We start from the raw sequence: 16025 nt of genomic DNA, 5'->3' as shown, positions 1-16025 counted from the left end.
GATGGGATGTCCTCCATATCTATTTCCTACACCTCTCCCACCCCCTCTTCTTCCTCTTCCCCCTCTCCTTCTTTCCTCTCTCCTCTCCTCTCCTTCTCCTTCTCCCTCTCCTTCTTTCCTCTCTTCTCCCCTTCTCCTTCAACCTCTCCTTCTTTCGTCTCTCCTCTCCTCCCCTTCTCCCTCTCCTTCTTTCCTCTCTCCTCTCCTCCCCTTCTCCTCTCCCTCTCCTTCTTTCGTCTCTCCTCTCCTCCCCTTCTCCTTCAACCTCTCCTTCTTTCCTCTCTCCTCTCCTCCCCTTCTCCTCTCCCTCTCCTTCTTTTCCGCTCTCCTCTCCTCCCCTTCTCCTTCTCCCTCTCCTTCTTTTCCTCTCTCCTCTCCTCCCCTTCTCCTCTCCCTCTCCTTCTTTTCCTCTCTCCTCTCTCCTCTCCTCCCCTTCTCCTTCCCCCGCTCCTTCTTTCCTCTCTCCTCTCCTCCCCTTCTCCTTCAACCTCTCCTTCTTTCCTCTCTCCTCTCCTCCCCTTCTCCTCTCCCTCTCCTTCTTTTCCTCTCTCCTCTCTCCTCTCCTCCCCTTCTCCTTCCCCCGCTCCTTCTTTCCTCTCTCCTCTCCTCCCCTTCTCCTTCTACCTCTCCTTCTTTCCTCTCTCCTCTCCTCCCCTTTTCCTTCCCCCTCTTCTTCTTTCCTCTCTCCTCTCCTCCCCTTCTCCTTCTCCCTCTCTTTCTTTCGTCTCTCCTCTCCTCCCCTTCTCCTTCTCCTTCTCCTTCTTTCCTCTCTCCTCTCCTCCCCTTCTCCTTCAACCTCTCCTTCTTTCCTCTCTCCTCTCCTCCCCTTGTCCTTCTCCCTCTCCTTCTTTCCTCTCTCCTCTCCTCCCCTTCTCCTCCTCCCTCTCCTTCTTTCCTCTCTCCTCTCCTCCCCTTCTTCTTCTCCCTTCTCCTTCTTTCCTCTCTCCTCTCCTCCCCTTTTCCTTCCCCCTCTTCTTCTTTCCTCTCTCCTCTCCTCCCCTTCTCCTTCTCCTTCTCCCTCTCTTTCTTTCGTCTCTCCTCTCCATCTCCTTCCCCCTCTCCTTCTTTCCTCTCTCCTCTCCTCTCCTCCCCTTCTCCTTCCCCCTCTCCTTCTTTCCTCTCTCCTCTCCTCCCCTTCTCCTTCTCCCTCTCTTTCTTTCGTCTCTCCTCTCCTCCCCTTCTCCTTCTCCTTCTCCTTCTTTCCTCTCTCCTCTCCTCCCCCTCTCCTTCCCCCCTTTCCCTTTGTTTCCCTCCCCCTCTATTTCCCCGTTTCCTTCCCTCTCTCCTTCCTCTCCCATCTTCCCTGCCCCTTCCTATCACTTTCCTCCCCCTCCTCTTCCTCTTCCCCCTCTCCTTCCCCTCTTTCCTCTTCTCTGTCCTCTCCTGCAAGGCTGATTCAGAATTCCATTTAAATGAAGAACAGCTATTGTTTTTTAATCAGACTGTTGTGATGAGCCAGAGGGCCACACATAGCCAGCAACCTCACCTTCGCCCCAGACTGTAGGGAGCTGTCTGTTAGGGTGTTTTCACACTTGGTCCATTTCAGACAATTTTGTTGAATGTTTTTGTGCAGTGTGAACACTCGAAAGGAACTCAGAACCCTCAAAAGAGCCCCCGAAGCAAACTGAACTGAGACCATCTCTAGAGGTGGTCTGAGTTCGGTTCGCTTGAATTCCGCGGCCCGGTTCCCTTTTTTAGGGCAATGTGAACACAAAGCTCACCAGGCTCGCTTGTCATTATTCCCGCACCACACACTAGACTACTGCCACAACCCCTCACATTGGTGCCACAAAAGAGAGAAGATGGTGATGTGCAGGTTCTCCGAAAAAAATGTGTGCTGTTTTTGCATATTGATTAGCGATGCACAGGGGATGCACAGAAATTCCAAAATATGTATGGAGTTTTTAGTTCAAGATTATTTGTTTGCAATATGTGATCTATAGGCTTAGAGAGCTTCATAAACTGTTTATTCGATTGTGGAGTTTGAATAGTGTGAGAAGACAACAACATATTTGGTGAGAATCACAACATAGGGTAGAAAATCTATTCTAGCTCTTAAAGGGCAGTAGCCTACATTGGGTGTACAGTTTTCAATTCCAGCATTATTTAATCGGTAGTTATTCTTCTGCTATTTATTCTGTTACTAATAATATTTACATGTTAATAGTATCTTCTGATTACAATTATTGTTTCATCTTTTAACTAAATGCAATCTATTAGCTTCCAAAGTGTAAGTATGTACAGTATCTAGTTGTCCGATAGCACATTCTGATGGAATGGTTTATCCTGCACTTTGCAAAAACCCAGAGTGCATTGAGTGAATGTTGGAAAAAGATCTTGGTTCCTTTCTAAACATAGCAATATGAATGCAACGAGGACTCGGACCACAAAATAGGTAAAGTGAGATGGCAAAAGTTCAGAGATGGAGTTCAGTCCTCATTCAAAGGCAAGGGCAGTGTGAATACTGTGTTTTTTACCCCAGAGTTCACTTTAAAGAGGACTGAGATTGGTTACTTTAAAGAGGACTATATGTGAAAACACCCTTAGATGAGGTGCTGAACGTGTAGTTGCAAGGACCGGGAGGGAGCTATCCACCAACCCATTCTAATCTGTGGTGCTGAAACCTGAGGAAGACTACTAGGATGTCCATTTACTTAGTAGTCTCTTCGAGCAGTCATTTCTTGTTTGTTATTACTTGTTGTTATTTAAAGCTAAAATCCTTAGTTGCTCCATTTCTTGACTTATAGATGAATTATATTTTTTTACACACATTGATTCTTGAATAATATAACTTATAATTGCCTCATGATTTTAGATCAACTGTCGTACCCCATTATAATCCAAAATATAAGCTGGTTTTTTACTCCAATGTTTGTAAACAATGTAAATGTAAACAAACACTGTATAGCCTCAAAATATGGCTAAAACTATCATGTTGATATCATGGATGGTCAGTCCTTGCATCCATAGCATTGTCTATGAATTTGAGAGTGGTTCCATTTCTCCAAGGCCATCCCTCAGCTTTTTACCAAAACAGAGGCGGGGTCTCCGCTTTGTTATTGTTTCAATTAACTGACTTACCACTGACGTTAAAGCATGAGTTTTGCATTGAGCCAATTTATATTGAATAAAAACCGTGAGTTCCATAATAATAAAGTAGTGAATAGTACTGAATGTGTGTGCAGGTAACCAAGACAGCACAGAGGAGAGGAACATATGGAGAGAGCGCGAGAGAGCAGAGATGTAAGGTATAATCGAAAAATGCACAATCTTGTCATTACTAAAATAACTAGTAAAAAGCCTAGTGCACCATCACTTCATGGCACTGTAACTGTAGGGTAGAAGGACATGGCAGGAGACCAGTACATTCAGGCTCTTACACCAACCTATGTGGTACTGAGAGCTTAAATGGAACCTGTCACTGATGTCTGTTAACGCAGAGTACCCTCTCCTCTCCTACATGGTAGACTGTAGACTGACCACCTGTCTGTCTGTCTGACCACCTGTCTGTCTGTCTGACCACCTGTCTGTCTGTCTGTCTGTCTGTCTGTCTGTCTGTCTGTCTGTCTGTCTGTCTGTCTGTCTGTCTGTCTGTCTGTCTGTCTGTCTGTCTGTCTGTCTGAGTTTAGAGTGAGCTACCGCTAGACCAGGACACATATTTATCAGGCCTCCTCTCACGGTAGGTATAAGCAACAGTATTATGGGTGACTCAAATATGAACACAAGTCATGGCTATCAGTATACTGAAACTCAATAATAGGTTCTCTATTCATGTTATTTCACAGTAACTCATATAACTAATCTATTTCACATGTAGTGGGGATGAATACTTGTAAATGCAGCTATGCAGACTTAGCAGCAGGGTTGGGATTCATTCCACAAATTCAATTCTAATAAAATTCTCTCTCCCTGTAAATTTCATATAATTCCTAGCCAGTTGCAACCAGATATGGTACCTGGTCAAAAGTAGCGAGCTATGTAGGGAATAGGGTGCCATTTGGGACCAAACCATCCTTTACCTATCCTATCCATTCATTGTGATCAGTTGAGGAGGGAGAGAGGGAGAGAGGGAGATGGTGCGCTTGATATTTCGTTAGAGTCCCAAATTCAGACAAAATGCTTCCTGGTTTGGTTGAGTCGAGCTCTACAGCATGGCAGACTGGGTAATTAATTGAGATGGATGTCTGTACGGAGGATGAAAAATAAGGTCTCCAATCTGCTCCCCACTCTGTGGAGGGAGGAGTGTGTGTGTTTGTCAATCAAATCAAATCAAATTGTATTGGTCGCTACACATATTTTGCAGATGTTATCACAGGTGCACCGAAATGCTTATGTTTCTAGCTCCAACAGTGCACTAATACCTAACAATTCAAAACAAGAAATATATATATATATATTTTTTAAAGAAATATCAGAACGAGCAACGTCAAAGTCCGGAATACAAATATATACTGTATACTGTATATAATGGTGTAAAATAGACAGTATGGGCAGTATATGAATAGAAAAGGTGTGTACAGCAGTAGTGATATAGGATGAGCCTTGACTAGAATCCAGTATACCAGGGTTCTTCAATTGCGGTCCTGGAGGGCCGAAACACTTCTGTTTTTTATTTCTACCTGGTAGTTAATTGCACTCACCTGGTGTCCCAGGTCTGAATTAGCCCCTGATTAGAAGGAGAGGATGAAAAACAGAGGTGTTTCGGCCCTCCAGGACCGCAATTGAAGAACCCTGCAGTATACAGTGGGGAGAACAAGTATTTGATACACTGCTGATTTTGCAGGTTTTCCTACTTACAAAGCATGTAGAGGTCTGTAATTTTTATCATAGGTACACTTCAACTGTGAGAGACGGAATCTAAAACAAAAATCCAGAAAATCACATTGTATAATTTATAAGTAATTAATTAGCATTTTATTGCATGACATAAGTATTTGATACATCAGAAAAGCTAAACTTAATATTTGGTACAGAAACCTTTGTTTGCAATTACAGAGATCATACGTTTCCTGTAGGTCTTGACCAGGTTTGCACACACTGCAGCAGGGATTTTGGCCCACTCCTCCATACAGACCTTCTCCAGATCCTTCAGGTTTCGGGGCTGTCGCTGGGCAATACGGACTTTCAGCTCCCTCCAAAGATTTTCTATTGGGTTCAGGTCTGGAGACTGGCTAGGCCACTCCAGGACCTTGAGATGCTTCTTATGGAGCCACTCCTTAGTTGCCCTGGCTGTGTGTTTCGGGTCGTTGTCATGCTGGAAGACCCAGCCACGACCCATCTTCAATGCTTTTACTGAGGGAAGGAGGTTGTTGGCCAAGATCTCGCGATACATGGCCCCATCCATCCTCCCCTCAATACAGTGCAGTCGTCCTGTCCCCTTTGCAGAAAAGCATCCCCAAAGAATGATGTTTCCACCTCCATGCTTCACGGTTGGGATGGTGTTCTCCTGCCGTGTAGTTCTGGGCTGATCCCTCACCTTCCTCATGATCATTGATGCCCCACGAGGTGAGATCTTGCATGGAGCCCCAGACCGAGGGTGATTGACCGTCATCTTGAACTTCTTCCATTTTCTTCCAGTTGTTGCCTTCTCACCAAGCTGCTTGCCTATTGTCCTGTAGCCCATCCCAGCCTTGTGCAGGTCTACAATTTTATCCCTGATGTCCTTACACAGCTCTCTGGTCTTGGCCATTGTGGAGAGGTTGGTGTCTGTTTGATTGAGTGTGTGGACAGGTGTCTTTTATACAGGTAACGAGTTCAAACAGGTGCAGTTAATACAGGTAATGAGTGGAGAACAGGAGGGCTTCTTAAAGAAAAACTAACAGGTCTGTGAGAGCCAGAATTCTTACTGGTTGGTAGGTGATCAAATACTTATGTCATGCAATAAAATGCAAATTAATTACTTAAAAATCATACAATGTGATTTTCTGGATTTTTGTTTTAGATTCCGTCTCTCACAGTATTACAGACCTCTACATGCTTTGTAAGTAGGAAAACCTGCAAAATCGGCAGTGTATCAAATACTTGTTCTCCCCACTGTATATATATATGAAGTGGGTAAAACAGTGTGTAAACATTATTAAAGTGACCAGTGTTCAATGACTATGTACATAGGGCAGCAGTCTCTAAGGTGCAGGGTAGAGTACCGGGTGGTAGCCGGCTAGTACCAGTGACTAAGGTTCAGGGCAGGGTACTGGGCGGCTAGTGGTGATTATTTAACAGTCTGATGGCCTGGAGATAGAGCTGTTTTTCAGTCTCTCTGTCCCAGCTTTGATGCACCTGTACTGTCTCTGCCTTCTAGATAGTAGTGGGGTGAACAGGCCGTGGCTCGGGTGGCTGAGGTCCTTGATTATCTTCTTGGCCTTCCTATGACACCGGGTGCTGTAGATGTTCTGGAGGGCAGGCAGTGTGCCCCTGTGATGCATTGGACTGAAGCATCACGCGCTGGAGAGCCCTGCGGTTGCGGACGGTGTAATTGCCGTGCCAGGCGGTGATACAGCCCAACAGGATGCTCTCAATGGTGCATCTGTAGAAGTTCATGAGGGTCTTAGGGGCCAAGCCAAATTTCTTCAGCCTCCTGAGGTTGAAGAACTAGTGCAGTTTGCTGCTGAAGTCTGGGATGATGGAATTGATGTGTGCCATGACCAGCCTTTCAAAGCACTTCATGATTACAGATGTGAGTGCTACAGTGCGGTAGTCATTGTGGCAGGTAGCCTTAGAGTTCTTGGGAACAGGAATGATGGTGGTCAGCTTGAGACGTGGGGATTACAAACTGGGACAAGGAGAGGTTGAAAATGACAGTGAAGATGCCTGCCAGCTGGTCTGTGCATGCTCTGAGAACCCACCCTGGAATACTGTCAGACCCCGCGGCCTTGCAAGTGTTGACCAGATTAAAAGCCTTATTCATATCAGCCTCAGAGAGCGGGATCACCCAGTTCTCTGGGACGGCTGGGGCCCTTATGAACGGCTTGGTGTTATTGTTGCCGAAGCCTGCATAAAATGCATTGAGTTCGTCTAGTCGAGAGGCATCGTTGGGCAGATCAAGGCTAGGTCGTCCTTTGTAATACTTAATGGACTGTAGCCCCTGCCACATGTGTCGGGCGTCGGAGCCGGTGTAATAGGATTCCACCTTGTTCCTATATTATACTTTTGCCTGTTTGATGGCTCTTTGGAGGTCGTAGTGGGACTTCTTGTACGCATTTGTGTCCTCAGCCATAGCCTCAGGGTTTGCTGCGATAGCCCTGTGTGCGGTAGCTCTGTCTTTTAGCTTAGCACGTACCTCTATGTTAATCCAGGGCTTTTGATTGGGGAAGCAACATACCTTCACTGTGGGGACAACGTCGGCGATGCATTTTCTGATGAAGCAGGTGACGGAGGTGGTTAGCTCGTCAATGCTATTGGCGGAATCCTGGAACATATTCCAGTCAGCGCCAGCAAAGCAGTCCTGCAGCATAGCCTCCGTTTCGGTGGACCATTTCTTTATGGAGCACGTCATGGCTACTTCCGGATTAAGCTTCTGTTCGTAAACAGGAAGCCGGAGTATAGTAATGGTTATATAGTAATGGTGGTTTTGTTCACGTTTCTAGACTAGGTACAATACAATGTCATAGTGCCTATAGAAGCAGTGCAACAAGATTATTGTTATCTTAACACGGTATGATGTGGTATTGTATTTGTGTTGCTTTGAAGCCTTGTTTAGAATGAGTTCAATGTGAGTATTGCTGGTATTTTTGTATAGAACATCCATTCCAAAGAAGCTCTCGTGTTCTATACCGTAACAAAGGAGAGGAGGGAGAGAGAAGGGAGAAGAGGGAGAGAGGAGTGAGGGAGGCATCAGAGGAGGGAAAGAGGAGGGAGACAGAGGATGGAACGTGGAGGGAGAGAGGCCACAGAGGAGAGGAGAGAAAGAGAGGGAGAGAGAGCGAGAGAGCGAGAGAGCGAGAGAGAGAGAGAGAGAGAGAGAGAGAGAGAGAGAGAGAGAGAGAGAGAGAGAGAGAGAGGGATAAATGAGATGAGAATGGACAGAGAGAGGAGAGAGAAATGCCACAGAGGAGGGAGAGAGGAGAGGGAGAATAGGAAGAGAGGAGGGAGAAATGCCTCAGAGGAGAAAGTGATTAGTTTGAGCTGGAGATGATGCTCTCTACCTCCTCTCCGTCAGTCTGTCTATTCCCTAAGCTCTCTGTGTTCTCATAGCCCCGGGCCCCAGCCACCAGTGGCCCTACACACATCACAGAACACATCATAGACTACATCGCATACCATGAGAGAGATGAGCACACAAGGCTGTTATTACAGCTCTTCATAGAGCAGTGAGTGAAGTCTTTTTCACTAAGGCTACTAGGATGTAAGATCTAGTTCAATCTTGTTTTAATTAATTATTCCTTCAATCAATCAATCAATCAATTTTTCAGCAGTCAGGGTTCAACAATATATATATATATATATATATATATATATATATATATATATATATATATATATATATATATATATATATATATATATTTAAACAGTGACAACCATACAACAGATACATATAAGATAAATAATGAGATCGGTAACATGAGATCCATTGTGCTGAGTTTTGGCCAATAATTAAATCTGTCACTGAAACTTCAAACCAATCAATGCAAAGTGTTACTTCGATCTGTGTATTATTGAGGCTCTCTAAATTCGGCCTGCGTCCCATCTAGCCCCGTGGCCCCTATATTTTGATGAGACCAATGGTCTATGATCCACATCTCAGGAGGCCCTTACCTTTGTCCCGTGTGTGTGTGTGTGTGTGTTCACACTCCATACCTCTGTCTCGAGGAAGCGTCGCAGGGCTCTCTTCTTCTTGATGCTCTTCCTGCGGACGGACACGGCTACACTCAGAGCCACGATGACCACCACGAAGAGGCCCCCTATCACCCCGGCCGCAATCAAGGGAGTCCTGAGAGAGAGGAGGGAGAGAGATGTGAGACAGGGCCACAGTACTGGATACTAGCTACCAACCCTTCTTATTTGTTTTCTATCGAATCATTTAGCTGCGCTTGATTGAGCTATTATTGTCTGGTACAGTGGAACCAATGGAATAGTTTATCCATCTGGCAGTCCAAGCAGGCTTAATCAAATGCTCAAAATATTTGATCGAAAACAAATACTATTTGAACCCAGGTCTGATAAGCACTTACTCCAGAGGTCACAACAGACTTGGCTAACCAGGCTTGGACAATTCTTACTTAGCTTACAACCTTTGACAAAATACATAATCTAACATCTACAAGTGTCCTGTTACAAAGTTGGGAATTAAGTTAAAAGACGGGAAGGAAATTAAAGTCAGGAGAAGACAACATGTTCTGCTGCTTGTCATGTGTGATCAGCCCTCTCCATGAACTTTCTAACCCTCTACACCCCTATCTGTCCGTCTATCTGCATGCACTGGGAGCTTTAGGTTATGTCTCAAATGGCCACCCTATTCATATTGCACTACTTTTGACCATAACCCTATGGCCCTGTTCAAAAGTAGTGCACTATATAGGGAATAGGGTGGCATTTGGGACAAATCCACAGTATATTGTAGATGAGAAGTGAGATGAAATGGTGTATCTGAGTGAATATGCCTTTTCTCTATCTTAATAAAATAGCTAATTTGGCTGCGAGGACACGGAAGAACAGAACAGTGCAAAAGAGATGAAAGTGGCGGCGCTTCGGCACACTCAAATCAGCAGGAAAGCTATTAGCCAGCCTGGTAGATCACAGAGAAGAGCAGGGACTATTAAATGTTATCACCCTCAGCTCACTTCATTTTGAATCGCATGAAACAACTCCCAATCTTTCATTTACATTACATTTTACATTTTAGTCATTTAGCAGACGCTCTTATCCAGAGCGACTTACAGTTAGCGAGTGCATACATGTTATTTTTTTTTCATACTTTCACTCATTGGGTATCTCCCAAATGGCCACCTATTCCCTATGTGGAGCGCTACTTTTGACCAGGGCCCATAGGGAATAGGTGTCATTTGGGACGCATTCATCCTAATTCTCCCAGCTCTGCCTCTCTCCTACATAGTATTACAGAGATGGATTTACTGTACTAAGGCACTGCATGGTGCTTCCGGCCGGAAGTGGCTTCAAGAGACAGTGGTATGGCCAAATGGAGAGCGGAGAGTGGGAGAATAAGTAAAAAGCAGACATCAGAGTGTTTGCTGAGCACCATCCTCTTTCTCTCTTGTTATTTCGAGCCAACATGACAATCAGTGTGTATATACTGTATGTGTGTGTGTGTGTGTGTGTGTGTGTGTGTGTGGAGGGAAAGTTTGTGAGTTAGTGTGTGTGTGTGTGTGTGTGTGCACGTGTGTGTATATATATGTGTGTGTGTGTGTGTGTGTGTGTGTGTGTGTGTGTGTGTGTGTGTGTGTGTGTGTGTGTGTGTGTGTGTGTGTGTGAGAGAGGGTAAAAGTCCAGAGGGTGACAGACAGTGCAGATGACAGTACGGTCTGGTCTCTATTATGTGTGAGACAGCCTCACACAGCAGCGGTTGACACAATGTCAGATAAGCTGTAGAACCCAATGTATGTCTTAGCGTTGAAAGGCTTTGTAGTCTCAACATTGGCCCCGAGCAGCTATAAGCTGCCTAGCTATTCTGTTCAGTTAAACCATAGCCTCAGAAAATAATGTAAAAAGCTACTTTACCAAACTGGCATGCCCAACTACTATTACAGCCCCACAGTACTATCAGTGTATTCTGTTACTCTGCTGTCAACATACAGTACCAGTCAAAAGTTTGGACACACCTACTCATTCAAGGGTTTTTCTTTATTTTTACTATATTTTACATTGTAGAATAATAGTGAAGACATCAAAACTATGAAATAACACATATGGAATTAAACAAATCTAAATATATGTTATATTTGAGATTCTTCAAAGTAGCCACCCTTTGCCTTGATGACAGCTTTGCACACTCTTGGCATTCTCTCAACCAGCTTCATGAGGTAGCCACCTGGAATGCATTTCAATTAACAGGTGTGCCTTGTTAAAAGTTAATTTGTGGAATTTCTTTCCTTCTTAATGCGTTTGAGCCAATCAGTTGTGTTGTAACAAGGTAGGGGTAGTATACAGAAGATAGCCCTATTGGGTAAAATACCAAGTCCATATTATGGCAAGAACAGCTCAAATAAGCAAAGAGAAAATACAATCCATCATTACTTCAAGACGTGAAGGTCACTCAATCTTTAACATTTCAAGAACTTTGAAAGTTTCTTCAAGTGCAGTCGCAAAAACCATCAAGCACTATGATGAAACTGTCTCTTTGATAGAAAACAAATACTATTTGAACCCAGGTCTGATAAGCACTTACTCCAGTGGTCACAACAGACTTGGCTAACCAGGCTTGGACAATTCTTACTTAGCTTACAACCTTTGACAAAATAATTTACATAATCTACAAGTGTCCTGTTACAAAGTCAGGCAGTAAGTTAGAAGAAGACGGGAAGGAAATTAAAGTCAGGAGAAGACAACATGTTCTGCTGCTTGTCATGTGTGATCAGCCCTCTCCATGATCTTTCTAACCCTCTACACCCCTATCTGTCCGTCTATCTGCCTGCGCTGGGAGCTTTGGGTTATGTCTCAAATGGCCACCCTATTCATATTGCACTACTTTTGACCATAACCCTATGGCCCTGTTCAAAAGTAGTGCACTATATAGGGAATAGGGTGGCATTTGCGACAAATCCACAGTATATTGTAGATGAGAAGTGAGATGAAATGGTGTATCTGAATGAATATGCCTCTTCTCTATCTTAATAAAATAGCTAATTTGGCTGCGAGGGCACGGAAGAACAGAACAGTGCAAAAGAGATGAAAGTGGCAGCGCTTCGGCACACTCCAGTCGTGTTTTAAATCAGTAGGAAAGCTATTAGCCAGCCTGGTAGATCACAGAGAAGAGTGGGCCACAGGAAAGGAAGACCCAGAGTTACCTCTGCTGCAGAGGATAAGTTCATTATCTGCACCTCTGATTGCAACCCAAATAAATGCTTCACAGAGTTCAAGTAACAGACACATCTCAACATCAACTGTTCAGAGGAGACTGCGTGAATCAGGCCTTCATGGTCGAATTGCTGCAAAGAAACCACTACTAAAGGACACCAATAAGAAGAAGAGACTTGCTTGGGCCAAGAAACACAAGCAATGGACATTAGACCGATGGAAATCAGTTCTTTGGTCTGATGAGTCCAAATTTGAGATTTTTGGTTCCAACCGCCGTGTCTTTGTGAGACGCAGAGTAGGTGAATGGATGATCTCTGCATGTGTAGTTCCCACCGTGAAGCATGGAGGAGGAGGTGTGATGGTGTGGGGGTGCTTTGCTGGTGACACTGTAGGTGATTTATTTAGAATTCAAGGCACACTTAACCAGCATGGCTACCACAGCATTCTGCAGTGATACACCATCCCATTAGGTCTGCGCTTAGTGGGACTATCATTTGTTTTTCAACAGGACAATGACCCAAAACACACCTCCAGGCTGTGTAAGGGCTATTTGACCAAGAAGGAGAGTGATGGAGTGCTGCATCAGATGACCTGGCCTCCACAATCACCCAACCTCAACCCAATTGAGATGGTTTGGGATGAGTTGGACCGCAGAGTGAAGGAAAAGCAGCCAACAAGTGCTCAGCATATGTGGGAACTCCTTCAAGACTGTTGGAAAAGCATTACAGGTTAAACTGGTTGAGAGAATGCCAAGAGTGTGCAAAGCTGTCATCAAGGCAAAGGGTGGCTACTTTGAAGAATATAACATCTAAAATATATTTTGCTTTTTTTTACACTAGTTTGCTTACTACATGATTCCATATGTGTTATTTCATAGTTTTGATGTCTTCACTATTATTCTACAATGTAGAAAATAGTAAAAATAAAGAAAAACCCTTGAATGAGTAGGTGTGTCCAAACTTTTGACTGGTACTGTATGTATGGAGGTTTTTCCTCTGACAGCCTAGTGCCTTTATCTGCCTAGTAGTGCTTTTCCTCACCCCTCTCCACCCCTCCTCACCCCACAGCGTCTCCCTATCTCCCTCACTATCAGATCACCCCAACAGTCTCCCCAGACTGCCTCAAGATAGAAGAATAGTGGATAAATGGAGAGTGAGACCCAGGCTATGGCAGGCTCTGTCTGCGTCTCAAATGGCAACCTATTCCCTATATCCAGTAGTGCCCCTTGGGCTCTGGTCAAAAGTAGCGCTCTATATAGGGAATGGGGTGCCATTTGGGATGCATTCCTTCTCTCTGGCTCCAGCTTGTAGTAAATTAGCAGTCATTACTGCCCCTTATCTCTCTACCCATACACAGCCTCATTCAGCTCTGCCTTCAGATCAGGAAGCTTCGGCAAAGTAGTGTGTTTTTCACTATGCCGTTGTTTGGGTCTGTGTTGTAAGCCAATATGGCATCTCTCTGCTGTGCTGTGCTGTTTATTTCTGGACATAGTCCTAGAGGGGGATGCTATTCCATTGGGACTTTCTAACTTCTGTGTTACTGTCCCTCCTCTTTTCTGTCCTTCCTGTTCGTTTCCTCTCGCCACACTCCCCTTCTCTTATGTGTTCCCCTCCCCCCCAGAAACAAACTGTCTGTCATGAAATTGTAAATCCATTTGCTCAGAACGGTTAGTGGCGTTTTCTTCCTTTTCCCCACGAGAACAAAAGCAAAGCGCTATCAATTTATCAAGAGCTGAGTAAAACACAAGCCCGTGCAGGGACAAACACACAGATTCACACACACACACACACTTTTGGCCTCAGAGCTAAACATTAATCACACTGCTCGCCCCGCGCCTCTCTCTCTCTCCCTCTCAGTCTCTCTCTCTGTCTCTCTCTGTCTTTCATGGTCTCTGTCTCTCTGTCTGTCTCTCTTCTTCTTCTTCTTCTTCTTATTCTTCTTCTCTTCCATGCTGTTGCTCTCTAGCTAACCTCAGTTGTGTGAACATATATTTTGGTTAAATATAAGCCTTGGCCGGTGGCATAGTTGGTTGTTATTTCAACCAGTGTTGTCTGTTGGGGAGAGTGTCTCTTATCTTTTTACTACTGTGCTCTCATCAAAGATAAATTCCAATGTACGCACTTGTACTTACAAATTGCTAATAAATGAAAGTTGAACTTGTGTCTCTGTGTGTGTAGGCAGTCTGTCCTGGGGACAGAGAAGGAAGTGACAGTAGGGATCTGAAGAGATATTTACCTGTCCATTATGCCATTACAGTCCTGTAGTCTGGGTCCAATACACCTACATGAGGGAGAGAAACAAAACAATTAATTAATCAATCGATCAATCACTCCACTGGACATCGGCCCAGTGTCCGTCTCAGTGTCTTGAATCTGTCCTATAGCTCCTAGACCTGTGTCAGTGACAGTATGTTCTGTCTACAGAAAGAACCCAGCGATGAGAGACAGTCACAGAGAAGAAGAGTGTAAGGAAGTCAGGACACTGCATGGTGAAGCTCTGAGCACCTCCAAGATGTATGATACCTACTAATGGTGTAGTTACTTTAGAGAGAAATGAAAGTAGGGAGGTTGGGCATAATTCGAGACCAACTGTAGCATTTTAGCTAACCCTTTCCCTAATCCTTATTCAAAATGTAACCCAATTCACCTAACCTTTGTCGTTTTATCTCCCCTAAACTTTCACGCAAATTATCCTAACCTTTGTCGTTAGTTCACCTAACCACCAAACATACATTCTCCCTGTAAATCTCCTTTGTTGTAACGACGCAACAAGCAACCTGGTCTCAGAGAAAGATGTATAATACTATACTATAATACTATGACAACAATCCAATTTGTATGCCATTGTACGACCAGGTAAGACGCATGATACTATACATCCTTTAATTCATATGATATTGTACGACCGCAATTCCATTCATAATGTAACCTAACACAATGTAACGTATCATACAAAGGGAGAGGGAGAGGGGGAATAACATTGATGATCTCTGAGTCTGTTTGAGTGTTTGAACTGAAGGGCAGCCAGGGATAGAGTTGAAGTCTATTTGAGTGTCTGAACTGAAGGGCAGCCCGGGATACAGTTGTTTTTGACAAAGTGTCAAGATGGCATTTCCACGGCTACACTCATTTCCATTATATTTAGTAACAATGTTGTTATGGGTAGATGGAGTTGTGAGCTGGCTGTCTGCCTCTCACAAGGAAATAGAACACAAGACGTGACAGGGCCAGCCCGGTGGACTGACTGACTGCAACACCAAATTATATCTGTCTCCTTCCTTCTGCTGCTAAATATTACATTGCAGGCTTCACAGCACTCAGAGAGCAGAGGGAGAGTGGAATCTCTTTTGCATCCCTTCCCTCTCTTTCTGTCTCTCTCTCTGTGTCACGATCGTCGTAATGAGTGGACCAAGGCGCAGCATGATCTGCGTACATCTTTTTAATGTGTACTTAGCAACACGATACAAACAACAAAAACAACAAAACGAAACGTGAAGTCCTCGGTCATAAACACACAAACCTACACGGAACAAGATCCCACAAATGACAAGTGCACAAAAGGCTGCCTAAGTATGGTTTCCCAATCAGAGACAACAAACAACAGCTGATTCACGTTGCCTCTGATTGGGAACCACCCCGGCCAACATAGAAAACACATGAACTAGAAACTGAACATAGAACACAAAACATAGACCCTACACACCCTGGCTCAACATATAAGAGTCCCCAGAGCCAGGGCGTGACAGTACCCCCCCCCAAAGGCGCGGACTGCGACCGCGCCAACTAAACCCAACAGGGGAGGGGCCGGGTTGGCATTCCGAGGCGGATCCGGCTCCGGGCGTGACCACCACCAAATAACTACCCCCCCATAGCGCCCCTGGTCTGGTCCCGCTGGCTGGAGCTGGACTGGACATCGGTGGAGCGGATTACTTAGGCTCCGGTGTGGAGCAGCTGACCGGTACCTGACCAGGCACCGGTGAAACAGGCACGGGCTGTGCCGGACTGACGACGCGCACCACAGGCTTGGTGCGGGGAGCAGGAATGGGCCGGACCGGG

At 44.8% G+C, this 16025-nt stretch overlaps 1 protein-coding gene across 1 annotated transcript in view; it reads right to left on the bottom strand.

The window, feature by feature from the left end:
• erbb4b (erb-b2 receptor tyrosine kinase 4b) overlaps positions 1-16025 on the bottom strand; it is a 423779-nt gene that overhangs the window by 42538 nt on the left and 365216 nt on the right. The window contains exons 7-8 of the mRNA XM_084179659.1: positions 14206-14250; positions 8797-8929 (exon numbers count right to left, since the gene is read on the bottom strand). Coding sequence (XP_084035785.1) covers positions 8797-8929; positions 14206-14250 — 178 coding nt within the window. The remainder of the gene's footprint in view (positions 1-8796; positions 8930-14205; positions 14251-16025) is intronic.

This window comes from Coregonus lavaretus, assembly GCF_964263955.1.
Source record: "Coregonus lavaretus genome assembly, chromosome: 16".
Classification (NCBI taxonomy): Eukaryota; Metazoa; Chordata; class Actinopteri; order Salmoniformes; family Salmonidae; genus Coregonus; species Coregonus lavaretus.
The sequence above is the reverse complement of the archived record's forward strand: the minus strand, read 5'-3'. Positions and strand labels throughout refer to the sequence as shown.